The 14566-nt window shown below is 47.9% G+C and overlaps 1 protein-coding gene across 3 annotated transcripts in view; it reads right to left on the bottom strand.

Moving 5' to 3' along the window:
• Positions 1–116: 116 nt before the first annotated feature.
• The window catches only part of pphln1 (periphilin 1), a 24368-nt gene continuing 9918 nt past the window's right edge, over positions 117–14566 (bottom strand). For all 3 annotated transcript variants that reach the window (XM_030341413.1, XM_030341415.1, XM_030341414.1), the window contains 3 exons: positions 12605–12660; positions 8151–8306; positions 117–1110 (listed from right to left, as the gene is read on the bottom strand). In XM_030341413.1, coding sequence (XP_030197273.1) covers positions 916–1110; positions 8151–8306; positions 12605–12660 — 407 coding nt within the window. In that variant the 3' untranslated portion in view covers positions 117–915. The remainder of the gene's footprint in view (positions 1111–8150; positions 8307–12604; positions 12661–14566) is intronic.

Raw genomic sequence — 14566 nt, 5'->3', positions numbered from 1 at the left:
GCTAACAAGTAAACAATAGTTGTTCACTATTTACCTACCAAAGTGCTCTTGAGCATATGGTATGAGGTATGCTTATTTAATTGGATTTCATGAACTACATCAACAACATAAAGATATGCATTTGTTAAAGGGTTTTATTTAATATTCAAAAGTTAAATCACAATACATAATTTTGATCACAATACACAAACGTTGTGCAGTATGACAAAAATATGTTTCAAAGGCAAAAACAAACAAAACAAAACCGAACCATCATCTTCGAACGAGCTGTACACAATTGGAACATATTTGGAAGCAGAGTCCACATGTCAATTTCAAAGTTTACTGCGTAACGACATACATGCTACAAAACAGCTCAGTGTCACTTGTCTGCTTCCATGTACACCAATCCTACTTGGTTAACAAAACAGTAAATAACATGGAAGATGTAAGCAAATTAAAACCGCATTGGCACTGTCTGCTCCAGAAAATCATTTGACAACATTTAAAAACATAACACATCTATAAGAATAAATAAAAAAAAAAAGGACGTTACATATTTCCTTACTTCCTTTCTTATCCGTTCAATGAAAAATAATGAAAAGAAAATTGTTGCCAAGTACATTTAACTGGCTCCAAAAACAATGTGGATGTGTACCATGGCAACACTGTTCATCACCACCGACGTATGCACCATATTCCCAGCCTGCCGCTGGGTTTGACCCTGACATACAGGAGGTATTGTTCATGCGTCTGGCTCGAAACTGAAGAAATCCAGCACTCCATGTCTCCAATCGTCTCAATTAACGTTCAACATTCCTCCCCTCCACCCCAAAATACAGACAAAAATTCCGTCCGAATATCTTTTCAAGATCTCCGGTCTCCGATTGGCCACCGTTTACTGCTAGAGAGTTTGTGATTGGACGGGGCGGCGGGTCAGGCTAGCGTGTCCGGCTGCCGTACCGCCTCGTCCAGCTCGCTGATAAAGTGCTTGAGGTCCTCCAGGCACCGCTCCCGGATCTCCCCCAGGTTCTCCCGGAGCGGGACCTGCAGCTGCTTTTCCAAGTTGGGGTCCTTGGCCACCAGCATCTTCACCACCATGCCGAAGGTCTCGCAGTCCTGCCGGTACACCTGGAGGGGACAGGGCAGGGTTAAGAGGAGATGATGAGGCAGGCTAAGTGCATCCCCTGTGGGTAGTGCTACGGTCACGGGTCCAATGCCTAGACGTTGTACGTCCTGGCACGTAATGCACACACTTAGTTATAGCACTAAGTTATGCAGCATCGTATCCTGGCTATCTTTGTTGTGTAGGGGGAATGGGTCAACCTAGCGGTTGTTAGTGCTTGGCACTTGGTTCTATGAACTTCCTTACTGCACAGACAGCAATATATTTTTATCACTGATATAAGTAAGTCAATTTGGTTAAAGCGTCTGCTAAATGCCCTAAATGTAAATGTAGACGTATAGTTACGTAATTTAATCATTCAGCAGGATTTGTTATCCAAAGTGTCTTGTAAGCCTGTCTCGATGACAAAATAATTGTAAGTAGTCAGTAAATGGGTCAAGTTTTGGTTTGGTTTGTTACAACCACTTAAGGGACAGAAATAAGGAAGGGAGAGGTGATGAAATGTTGGTTTGGGAGCTGCCATTTCACACAAAGCCACCAACGCCTCGTAATAAAACAGAAAACCGTCAAGTAAAAAACACCCACTGTGTATCCAACTCACACGTTTTCTTTTCTAATATAAGACATATTTCTTTCCTTTGTCCAGAAGTACTTGCAACTACAGATGGGAGACCACAGGGTTCATTATGTATTTCTCAGGACTTCACAGTACGGCGGCGAGAAAAATTGCAAATACTATTGCGGTTTCCATTTTATAGTGAGTCAGTAAAACTTGCAGCCAGTGATTAAAAAAGGATTCCCAGAATAGAAAAAGCAATATATTCATAATATATTCTTCTTTGAAACACTAGACTTTCTTGTGAGATTAACTCTGCTCAGGAACTACTGGTTTACTAAACGACCAGCATCTGCTCAAGCAAAGCTAGCCAGTGGACCAGTTGAAATGTAGATTTTGTTAATGAACATCTAATTAGGTACAAGAAACCGCTGCTTTTGAAGCTTGAATAACAGAACAAATCCCAGCCAAATTATATAATATTACGGCCCGAAAGGAGCAGTGAACGCCTGATGCATGTCGCTGTAGACCCAAAAAAAAATCATAAACGAAAACTGTAAATTATTTCAGTCAAATTACCCAAGGGTAGAAAGCAAATAAAAGAAACAATGCTGTGTCTGCATTTATGGTCCTTGATTGCACAACACAATTGCTCCACTTTCCTCCAGAAAGCACAAAACTCACTCATTCCAGCCTGCTCAGCACCGACTAATGGACTCTTCCATGTCCTCCTATTTCTTGTGGTTGTTCTGTCTCTTCACGACTCTGGACAACCGTCTCGCCCTTTTGTCTGCCGCTCGCTTCCCTGCGACTCCCCCACTTTGTCCTGGTTCTTATTCTTGCCTCGTCTCTGTTTTTCCCTTCTATTATTTCTCCCTTCTTTCCACCCTGGCTTCTCGTTTCTCCCGTGATCAGAAGCGAAGCGTCCCCATGTTATTTCTGCTGATTACGTCGGGTATCGAGAGCAGAGAGGAGAGGCGACTGCTTCGCTACGGTACGGAGGGCAAAGAGCAAAGGGCTGCGGGGCGAACACAGAGGCCCGTACAGTAATGTGTGCGATCGGATGTAGGCATCATGAAAACCCTGCATGCATTAGCACACATAACCAGGGATGTTTGTGGGGACTTTGGCGCCAGGGATAAAGGGAGAGTCCCCGTTCAGTAAGGGAAGGAATTAAATCTGTGTGATAACCTGGATGCATCATGAGAACCCGCAAGCAGTAGCACACGTAACCAGGGATGATTGTGGGGACTAAGCGAGGGGTAAAGGCAGCGTCCCCGTTAGGTGAGGAAAAAGGATGTGTGTGTGTGTGTGATGGGCTGCAGGCATTATGAGGACCTGCATGCGTCTGCACACATGACGTGGGTTATTTCTGGGGATCTTTCCCCGGATATTAACGATGACTACTGTGCTTGGGGGACAGGGTGGGGCGGGGCAGGCGGACTCCCTCTTGGGCATATTTATAGATGGTTCGTTAGCTACCGAACAGACCATCTGTATGGCGGGGAATGTGCTTTAAAGCAGAATGATGGGGAGAATGTTTCCTGGAGCCCTGCGTCATTATAAAACCTCTGCTTCCGTTTTTATTTTTGAATGGATCTACGAAAAAAAGGACTCAAAGGTTTCAGTATCTACATCTGAACCTTGCGGTTAAAGTGAGGAAAACGATTTTGTCCATCTCTGGGGGGCAATAACATTAGCTTGACACAAGTGCCTAGTGGTCATTTGCACACTGACCAGAGATCGCTTTATATTCTCTGTCCTGTGGTGCAATGATTCAACACTTGTCCTAAGTGGAGGAAACAAAAAAAACAACATGAACAAGACTATGATGGTGCAACAGTGACAGGAAGTATTCCAGAGGGGAAACCTGACTTGCAGTCTGGCCCTTTCTGTATCTCTGAAGTACAGGCACATTCCTTGGAACCATGCAAGGGCCAAACTGATTTCACGAGTTGTTACAGAAACTTAATGTCTTGGTTTGAACCATATGTCAATTGGTCAAATATTTACATAGGTCAAATGGTCCATACATGAATGTCCATAAATGCATCAAAACATAAAACAATTATGAATGTAGTGATCAATACATGAATGTATTGATGTATCAATACAAGAATCAATCATGAATGTATTGATCAATACATGAATGTAATGATGTATCAATACATGAATGTATTGATGTATTAATACATGAATCAATCATGAATGCATTGTACCCATTCGGTTTTAGGACGTTAATGTCCTAAAACCAAAGAAGAAAACTATTTGGGGCTTTACCCTATTAGAGTAGGCCTTGGTTGATTGCTGCAAGCCTACTTTTGACAACCGTTCTCGAGGAAGTATCCAATCACACTTCTCTAAACTAAAAAGGCAGGCGGAAAGAGGTACGTAGATAACAATGTGCTGAAGTAGTACTTCCTGTATCCAAACACATTTCCTGAAACCCCTCCCTTGTTATCCAATCAGGAAGGAAGCAAACCGGGCTCCTGGGTGGGGGGGCCTTCCTGATTGGTTCTAAGGAGACATCGGGTTGGTTGTAGAATAGATAATTTCAATCCGTTTAAGGTAAAAAAATGGATCAAAATATCATTGTCCAATTCTTGGTCCCTTTTGCAAGTACTCGATAGTGGATTAGTGGATATTAAGCCAAATATGCCAAATTGTGGAAATACTGCTTTAAACCAATGTGTTGAAAGAGAATGAAGCCACGTTTGCATGAGTACAGTTTAGATTCACCAATGTATCCAATAAGCAGATTTAGCTGTGTCTGCATAAAATGTTCCACCGCCATTCGATTGCCAAAGAGAGACTGTGAGGGGAAAATCCGTTGGGTAATCAGTCAATTCCAAACTAATTTGTCAAATCTTCCACCCTGCTCTTCGCAGTGTTATTCCTAGACCTGCATGGGAATCTTCATGTTATGAGTGGAAGGTGAAAGAGTCTATGACCGCATGGCCAACAGGTCTCTGGAAGAGCGAGAGCGAGACAGAGCGAGAGAGAGAGTGTGGGAGGGGACGGGGACGGTAACCCCGCCAGCTTTGGAACCTGCTAGAGACATCAGTGAGCTTAAATCAAGCTTGCTTCCCTTTTACTCCTTATAACCCTTAAGCAATCGCGTTGGTCGTGTCCATGACAACAACAATATTTAGCCACGGCCCGACCGGCGCAGAATCCCCCTTTGTATCACGGGCCATAACCCAGCCGACGATAAAGCACAGAGCTCGTATCCTTTGGTGCCTCTCGCTGTCCCGTCGACCGAGGCGGGGCTGCCGCCAAAGTCAACGCTGTGACGGCGAGGGCGAAGGAGATGTGGTCGAGTTTCAGCAGACCCTGTTTCACTTAGCTACGTAAACACGCCCCCGTCCCGACGCAGGGACCTGTCGGGGCTCGGGTCGATGAAACGCTCCGCTCTCTGTTTGACAGAAGTGGCAACCCTGTTTTCTTTCCAGAATGGACGCTGGCGTTGAACTCGGCGTTACTGTGAGCGTGTGTGTATAGAATAGATGGCTGGACCAGATTGAGGGCCTGAAAGGTAAAATATGTGTCAGACCTAATCCAGGCGACTAAAGACTAGGGACCAACCAAGACAGAACCGGTAGGCAGCTAGTTGGGGTGTGTCCGACACAAGAAGAAATACCATGTCTTTCTTCGTGATGCTTGTTAGAAGGAAAGGTAGTGGAAAATAGTCTGCATTTATATAGCGCTTTTTTAACAAGTGGCCACTCAAAGCGCTTTACAATATGGCCTAACATTCACAAATTCATACACACATTCATACACCGATGGCGGAGTCAAACATGCAAGGCGACAGCCAGATCGTCGGGAGCAGTTAGGGTTAGACGTGTAGCTAAGGGACACCTCGACACTATCGAACTAGAAACCATCTGGTTACCAGCAAACCCACTCTACCTCCTGAGCCACATTCCGCCCGTCTGTAAGACCTAGTATGTCCCAGGTGGTATTAATGGAGGAAGTGTGACTAAGTGACTTATACTATACATATTGTGGGAGGCTCAAAGTAGAGAAAGACGGCTAAACAATCGAGTCTTTCATGAGGGAAAGCCGTGTAGATCAGGTCAGTGTAGCAATGCTCAAGAGCAACAACCACCCTTACAAGGGAACATATATCAAGTCCTCCCTGCGTTACAATGCACTTTTCCAGGAACATTACTTTCACAGACACTTGGTTCCACTACAGAAGTTGTAATCCTCCTGTAAGCAAGCCCTGTTCCGCTAATCCTGCATATCCTCGGATAGAACGCAGGACGGCATCCAGGGGCCGGGGCGAAGTGCGCCCAAGTGTTCCCGTATGAGGATCCCTCTCCCTGGCTTCTACCCCCTGATCACGTCTAAATAGAAAACAGCCGTGGTTGTAAACTCTACTGCAGTTGCCGGGACGCCTCCTTTCACATGCTGTGCACCATTTACAAGGATTGAACATAATGCCCTCGTAAATAACCCAAAAAATAAAAAAAAAGGTCAGAAAACGTCCCGCGTAATCAAGTCCACACACACGAGGGGGGAGGGGGAGGGGGGACAGTAAAGGAGAAGGGAAGGGTTATACGGCCGGGGTAGGGGTAAGGAAGCAGCGGGCTGCGGTGTCAGCGGGGCAGCAAGTCCTAATAGTTTAAACGGGCTCTGAGAAGCGGCTTGTGAAGGCTGCTACACACTGGACCAACCGTTGGCCATCTGAAACTTTCGGGGAGACCCTTGACGAGTTCGGGAACAAATCTGTTCTGTGTTGGAAGCCGTGTTTGAAGCTTTTAGGACCGCGAGGAAGGTGTCTGGTTCGATTCGACATGTAAGGTCCGAGAGCGTTGGCGTCTGAGGGTCGGAGCCTCTGATTGGTTGTGTGCCAGCGAGGTGTGTGGGAGGGGCGGACTAGCGCCACCTGATGTTAAGGAGACTTATTGCATCTCGCGCAGAACCTACACGCAACGGTGTAGTTGGCAGTAGTCTTTGCGGTGTGCGATGAACGCAGTTGGCCGTTGGTTTGAGTCTGGGCTGTGTGTGGGGCTCCTTTAGGCTCTGTGGCGCAGCTCCGCGAGAGGGCCCTGTGGCGCACCAGCTCCGCGTGAGGGCCCCCCCCCCAGTTGCGCACCTTCGCGTGAGGGCCCCGCGGGGAAGCGCTGGGTTCAACGGGTGCGTCAAGGCAGCGGGGATCGCGGGAATGGCGTTCATTAGGAGCGGAGGTGGAAGACTGTGGGAATCCTTAACCAGGAATCTTTTACACTACAGTACACAGACGAGCGCTCATTAACAAGATAGAAAATGTTTGCCAAATGTCCTCCATTAATGTGTTTATGGGTTTCACCATATGTGCGCGGTTACATCTGCACTCCGGCTGCCTCTGTTTATTGATAACCCGTGTATAGACATCCATCACCTCACATTCCTGCAGAGGCATTAGATATGAAGGACGTGCTGATCCGCATCCTGTCTTGAGTAATGTGGAATCATGTGCCAGGCGTAATTTGTCTCTCTTGTGGGTATTTCCAAAAGGCACAAGTGAAGCTGTGTGTGTGTGTGTGTGTGTGTGTGTGTGTGTGTGTGTGTGTGTGTGTGTGTGTGTGTGTGTGTGTGTGTGTGTGTGTGTGTGTGTGTGTGTGTGTGTGTGTGTGTTTTGCAAGAACCTATAGGGCCCTTTTTCCCGTAAAACAACAAGAGCCAGCAGGCACATGTTGGTAATCGCTGGGCTTTGAGCTCGTAAACCTTCTCATCCCGACCTGGCAGGTAACCAACAGTCATTTGTACGTCTTGCTCTTTTTAGGCATAAAAATAAACTATTTCTTCAGGGTGAAAAGGCATTTAACGCAGCTCCTCGCTGAGGCGATGACCCGACCGCTGTTCTCTGCCACGGGAGGGAATGTATTAATGAGTGGTTGTTGCGTGAGCTTCAGCCAGGCGCTGTAATTCGTGCGAGAGAGACACACGACGTGAGGGGCAGGGCATGCCAGGAATATGTGCTGAAGAAAGAGAAAATATATATATAACGGTAGAATCAAGTTTTTGCGATCGCGAAAAAGGCTTTACTTTATGACACGGCCTGGTTATCGTCCGACACGTTTGACACGCCAACACCGCGCCGAAATATAACGCTTCGGTATTACAGTCAGTTCTTAAAAGGTGATGTATTAGAACACCGGGTGTGAGTGTGGTCAGCCTCACAACCTCACACCGATTTGAAAATCAGCCTCTGGTGACATCACAAATGGGCGTGTCCACCTAGATGTGTGACGGATATATTTCAGTCCACGGTCCACTTTTTAGGCTGGTAGACTCACCTATCCAGCACGCATCTAGTTGGACACGCCCACTTGTGATATCAGAAGGGGTCGATTTTCCAAACGGCTTGTAATGGCTAATCACACGCACACCTGGTGGCATTATATGGGACCTTTTAAAAAGAGTGTAGGGCCTTTGAAGACTCCGGCTCAAATTGGAAAACATGATTTTCGAAAGCCGGACATAGGATGGAGGAGGCACCTTCTCGATGTCCAGCGCTTTGGCGGAGATGGCGTGGGCACGTCGCTCCTGGAAGTCTTCTGCGGCCTGCCCCTTGTGGATCTCCTCCAGAGGGGCCACGGGGGCCAACACCACCACGGGCTCCTCTCGCTCGGCCTCCACCGGGTGCACCTCCTCCTGGTGGTGGGGGGGGGGGGGAGAAGAAGAAGACAGAGAGATTCAGTTTGAACACATAGAGGAGAGAGAGAGAGAGAGAGAGAGAGAGAGAGAGAGAGAGAGAGAGAGAGAGAGAGAGAGAGAGAGAGAGAGAGAGAGAGAGAGAGAGAGAGAGAGAGAGAGAGAGAGAGAGAGAGAGAGAGAGAGAGAGAGAGAGAGAGAGAGAGAGAGAGAGAGAGAGAGACACACACAATCGAGGAGCAAAAAAAACAGGGCTCTTAAGAGACTCAGCTGGAACAAAAAGGTTGAGCAAACACATGGAGATGGATGTGCCAAGCGCTGATAGAGCCAGCTGGCCTTCCCAACCACGTAAACCCTTTTGCTTGCACACCAAGATAAAAAGACCCATAACAGAGTTCAAACTAAATCCCCTACATAAAAATGATTTGATTATGCGCATGAGTAAATGAGTAGATTACTTTATGAACAAGATATTAACATGCGCCGACTTTCAGCTATAAATACATACGGCCCTCTCAAGGAGCCTATAGGAACGGACTAACCAGGGGGGAAAGGAGGCTCAGGAACGGACAATCACGGGGAGATGACGAACCGAGAGAGCGGGGAGAAAATGAGGCCAACTTGGAAGGCTGCTTGATTTTCTCCTGCTCGTTCCTCGGCCAAACTACGCAGACGTCGCAAGCGCAAAAGGGGGCTATGACGAGAGAAGAGGCCTGGGTGAAGACCGGGGAGGAAAAACGCTACGGGGAGAGAGAGAGAGAGAGAAACTGCGCGGGCCAGCCTTGATTAAAGAGCCTTGCTCTACATGCACCGTGTGCGAGGGAGCGGACAGAGCCAGGATATATCTCGGCCTTCTTATGCGGAGACGGAGAGAGAGGAGGTCACTGTGGCCCGAGTGTGGTCCGAGAGTCGAGGTAGATAGATATAGAGCTCCATGTAACAAAGGGTCGTCCCAATTATTTCTCCTGCTTTCCCCGTCCCCAGACCCTGAAGCTGTAATAGGAGGACATTGATTCTGGTCAGAGGGTCTTTGTGTGCATGGACGTGAGCCCATATATATACACGGGTCATGTGTACGGATATTCTGTGTGATCGACTATCAGTGCTCAGTTTGTGTGTGAGTTTCGAGTCCTCCAGTCTTCGGGCATTGGTCATATTTTGTGTTTTGATGTTTATGAATGACAATTTTTATTATAAAGTATAAACTGGAAATATTACAGTTTCTGAAAAGATGAAGTTGTGTGCATGACATGATTTGTATGCTTCCATTAACTACTTTAAGGATTTAACAAGTCTGCGGTTGAGAATCCATTCGGATGAAGTCATATGTTAGGGTTTAATTATTTGTTTTATTTATCTTTTATTTCCATTAAAACTAGCACGGCTATCCAGACTTCTTTGGCATTTCTTAACCAATCCCGCTCTCTGAGTTCACTCGTTTGTATTTTAACATTTCTTCTTCGTATAAACACATTCAACCCTAATCAGACGTGGCATAGGAGCGACTTTAAAACGCCGATCGTGGAACGTTCCTACATGTCGGCCGAAATCAACAAGCCGGTCCAGAAAGCCCGGCAGCGATGGAACAAGGAGCAGCAAAACAAACAGCGAAGGCAGAAACCTCCATGACAGGAGCCCTTCTGGACCTCCAGCTAAATCAATTAGCAGTGCTTCCTACGCAGGGGGGGGGGGGGGGGGGGCTTGTGGTGGACGTGTCTCGCTAACCCAATGCCGGTCCTGGTTGAGTGACACGCTGCATGTTGCGGGGAATTAAACCCTTTCTTGAGGCGAAGTTTGGGCAGGGGTAGTGAGTAGTGGTGGTGGTGGTGAGGGGGTTAACCACTAGCCACTAGACCACCCTGTTCTTGTTCTCACGGGCACAGCCTTAAACTGCTTTCCCCCCCTCCCCCGGCCCTCTGAATCTCCCCCAACTCCCCCCCCCCCTTCCCGGTTACCTATCCACTCATTTGGGTCGAGAACTGGGCTGGCTCCAGGGTGAAGCCATGTTTGTAGAGTTTCCCCCAGCAGGGAGGCAGGAGAAGGGAGGAGGAGGGGGGGGGTGGCCGGGGTGGTGGCCGCCGGCGGCCATTAGGGCAGCTTTTACTGGGGGCACGGCAGGGGCCTTTCATCTCCCCCAGGGTTATGGGTCTGTGCCCCCCGAGAGCAGAGAGCAACAATGTGGCACCGCGAGGCTACATCAAACACGGTAGTAGAAGAGTGGGAGTGGGAGAGAGTGTGTGTGTGTGTGTGTGTGTGTGTGTGTGTGTGTGTGTGTGTGTGTGTGTGTGTGTGTGTGTGTGTGTGTGTGTGTGTGTGTGTGTGTGTGTGTGTGTGTGTGTGTGTGTGTGTGTTCACTCGAGGAAAATACTTTCATCACAGCAGTTGTTGGGAGGGGATGCTTGGGGAAACTGTGTGTGTGTGTGCGTGTGTCCATTTTCGTGTGCGTTTGCATTCTTGCATGCAAAGCTTGTGGTGGTTTGCTCAAGAAGACGGCTTGATGCCCTAATTAAGGAAGAAAATCTGTCAGTATATGTGTACTGGTGAATGAATAAAACATATGTTTAAACTAGGAGCATCATGACCATGTCAGCAACTTCCACATCGTTTTAGGATATGTGGAAGAAAATGACTGATAATGTCATGATTAACCAAGTTTTGCTTGTGGCTTTCTTTGGCACAAACAACAGAACTTGGTGAATCATCAATTTCTCAATCAATTGATTGATTAGAACTGGTTTAACTAGTTTCTAAACAATTAGAGAAACTTCCCCAACCAACGTCAAAGGCTTCTACTGTGCTAGGAGAGGCCGTACCCCTTAGCTTTATGCTATGGCATGGTGTGGTGTTAGATGCATCGGTAAAGGCATGAGGTTTGCGTCCCCCCAGTATGCCGCAACTGACGGCTCTTCTGACAGATTCAGGTTGTCAAGGGCAACCTGCGTGCGTTCCCCCCCCCCCGGCCGAGACCGATCCCCTCAACTCCTAGACCGGTCGGCTGCTGAGACATTCGTCACACATCCGAGACATCTCACACACGTGTCTTCAAGGCCGAGAAACCGGCAAAAAAACAAGCGCTGCGCGTCGAGCTCTCTGAAACACACCGTCGGGTGTGTGTGTGTGTGTGTGTGTGTGTGTGTGTGTGTGTGTGTGTGTGTGTGTGTGTGTGTGTGTGTGTGTGTGTGTGTGTGTGTGTGTGTGTGTGTGTGTGTGTGTGTGTGTGTGTGTGTGTCTCTGAAACACACCGTCGGTGTGTTTCAGAGAGCTCGACACGCAGTGCTTGTTTTCCGCCGGCCTTGATTCCAGGCCGAGTGCGGTTAAGATCGTGTGATAGCGCTGTGACTCATGAGTTAATAAGTGGAACCACCTCCGCCCGACAACTGGGTGGCCCCTTATCAGACTGCCCCGTCTAACCCCCCCACCCCCACTCTCCTCCTGCTACCAATTCTGACCCTCGCTCGCTGGGGGGGTCACTTTACCATCCGTGTTTGACGACCTGGAAATTAGTGACTGCAGCCCCGATCCAGAGCCGACACGTTTTGAAGTGCAAAGACAAGAATGACGATTTTTTTTTTGAAAGACCTGCAACGACTCAGGGCGATAGCAGAGGGCCCCCCGCCCCAGGTAAACAAGGGCCCCGGGCTCGGTGCCCCGGCTATCAAGGTCCACGTGAGGGCCACTTTAAAAGCCATTAACATACTTCAGAATGGGACCAAACATTTCAGGAGAGGTATGAGAAGGGAGAGGGCTAGAGAGTGAGAGAGAGGGGGGGGGATGATACTTAAGGGCTTCCAGATGCCCCGCCCCCCCCACCTCCACCCCCTTGGACAGTTATATAGAGGTCTAGTTCATGCTATAAATTAAATAAACATTTCTTTTCGAAACCCTGGTCTTTTTTGGGGTGGGGGTAAGGACCTTGTAGAGAGGAGTGCTTTCCTAAAGTGGTGCATTGGAGGTCGTTATGGGAGCCTTGTGACCTGGAGTCCAATCGGTTGCGTTTCATGTTTGAACCGCTGATCGGACAGTTCATGAAGAATCGACCAATGCGTGACAGATTTCTCGAGTGGGTAAAACAAAAAAATGTGTGAACCTATTAAAAACTAACAATTTAACAAAAATATATAGTCCTAGATGTAAAATAAATAAATACATGCAAAATAACACAGGGCCCACATAAAAAAACATGAAAAGTTAAATGCACTGAGAAAGTATTTTTCATTGCTCGTAATTCTCATGTAAATGTGTAGGGTAATGTGTCTGCGTGTACAGGTGGTTCCTCATGGATCTCTCCATGAACTCACCTTGATGGACGGTGTGCTCTGCGGAGAGACATCTCTGGACAGGCCTGGGACTTTGTCTGAGAACAAGGGAGAAAGAGAGAGAGTGGTGGTACAGACAGTGAGACCCAAGTCAAGGGGACTTAATCCTTCAGCAGATCACCTAAAATGACTTGATGAATTCAGACACATGTCGTCCAGGAGGAGCAAGGGGTAAAGCATCTCACTCGAGGATGCCTTCAGCTAAAGGCAGGCTGAACACAGTTCCATTCGTTTGGACGTTGGAAGGCACTAGCCACTACACTAGCGTACCTCATGGGATTTATGGGGAGGAGAGGAAGATGACTGGAAGCAGAGGGTAGAATTACTGTCAGGAAATCTGTGGACTCGGAAGACGGTGTGTGGATGTGCGTGTGTGCGCCTGTGCCTGTTTATGTGCGTGCGCGTGTATGTGTATGCATGTGTGTACATGCAACCATGTGTGTGTGCATGCGTGTGTGCATGTATGCATGTGCATGCGTGTGCATGCATGTGTGTGTGTGTGTGTGCTTGTGTGTTCGTGCTGTGCGGTAGTAAATGGTGCCGATGCACTGTGTCAGCATCCGGACGTGTACCTGAGAAGGCACATCTGGAACGTTCTAGAAACAGATGGTTGGCAATCAGGCTTCAGCCTCCAACAGACAGTTTGCCATTCACCCGGGGCGGGGGGTGGGGGGTGAGTAAGAAACGCTAAAACGCACAGGCCAGCGCCCAGTCTATGATGACCGCCGCACATTTCCACTTTAACGACCATGACCTCATCCCGCTCTGTCTCTGCCTGTGTGCCCTCGTACCGTCTCTACGCCTTCCCTCACGGCGCGACAGACATTTTGAAATGCTTTTCGAGAGACGGGCTCTGCCACCCAAGGTTCCCCTCTGTGGCCAATCGGCCGTGTCTGTGACCGAAGGAGGGAATTCTGGGTAGTTTTGTAGCGTGGAGAAAAAATAACAACGTCCCACTGTGGCGACTGCTATGCTTTAGGAATATCACACACACACACACACACACACACACACACACACACACACACACACACACACACACACACACACACACACACACACACACACACACACACACACACACACACACACGCGCGGGGGTAGCAGAGATACAGATGTAGTGTGCCGACGACATTAGCAACGGCTCGCTCTTACTCCGTCTAGGTTTCTCGATTACCATACCCATAATTAGCTGCATAAACCCTTGACATGTCAGTCCGATGTCAACACACCAACCCAACACAGCATAGTTGTATTTCTTGAACCGAGTAAACAGCGATATAATCCTTTGTGGAACGCTTCCACCATCAATGAGACTATGGCCAGTGTGCCACAGTGTGAAAATAAACTATGACCTCTTCAACTGCAAGGGGAATCCGCCGGCCGCGATGGCGGCTACATGTCAAAACTCGTCGGGGCCTTTCGAGCATGTGACCGGCCTCATAAAAGCAGCAGTAACTTCAGAAGCCGAACGGTTAGTGGCGTTGTGAAGTTTACCAGGCCAAAGCCACAAATTACCGTCTGGGAAAGGGCGGTAAGGTCTTTAACCTTGTCCACGGTCCGGCCCTTGCTCCCGAACCGTGCCTAACCGAGAATCTTGTTTCGGAGAACAACTTCTGGTCTAGCCTCTGGTTTGGGTGACCGAAACCACAGCAGTCAAGAGTGTAAATCATAGCGGAGGCCGGAGCCTGCTTTGGTTCCCAGCACGTGCGTTTGTTTTCATTCGTGATTGACCTGTTGGGGTTGGTTCTCTAGGACATAAATCATGGCTCTATGGATTTGTTAAGAGTGGATTTATCTTTAAAAAGGGAACATTAAAGCATTTAATTGTCTGACATTTTGACTAATCTCACTTCTAGTCACTGAAATCCACCGAGACTACATAATAACAGAATAACAATATCAGCCCTTCATACATCCATACATATCATTTAGTTAGTAGAT

Source organism: Gadus morhua, chromosome 19, assembly GCF_902167405.1.
Source record: "Gadus morhua chromosome 19, gadMor3.0, whole genome shotgun sequence".
In the NCBI taxonomy this organism is placed as follows: domain Eukaryota; kingdom Metazoa; phylum Chordata; class Actinopteri; order Gadiformes; family Gadidae; genus Gadus; species Gadus morhua.
Note: the sequence above shows the minus strand (reverse complement) of the source record. Positions and strands in the feature narration are given on the sequence as shown.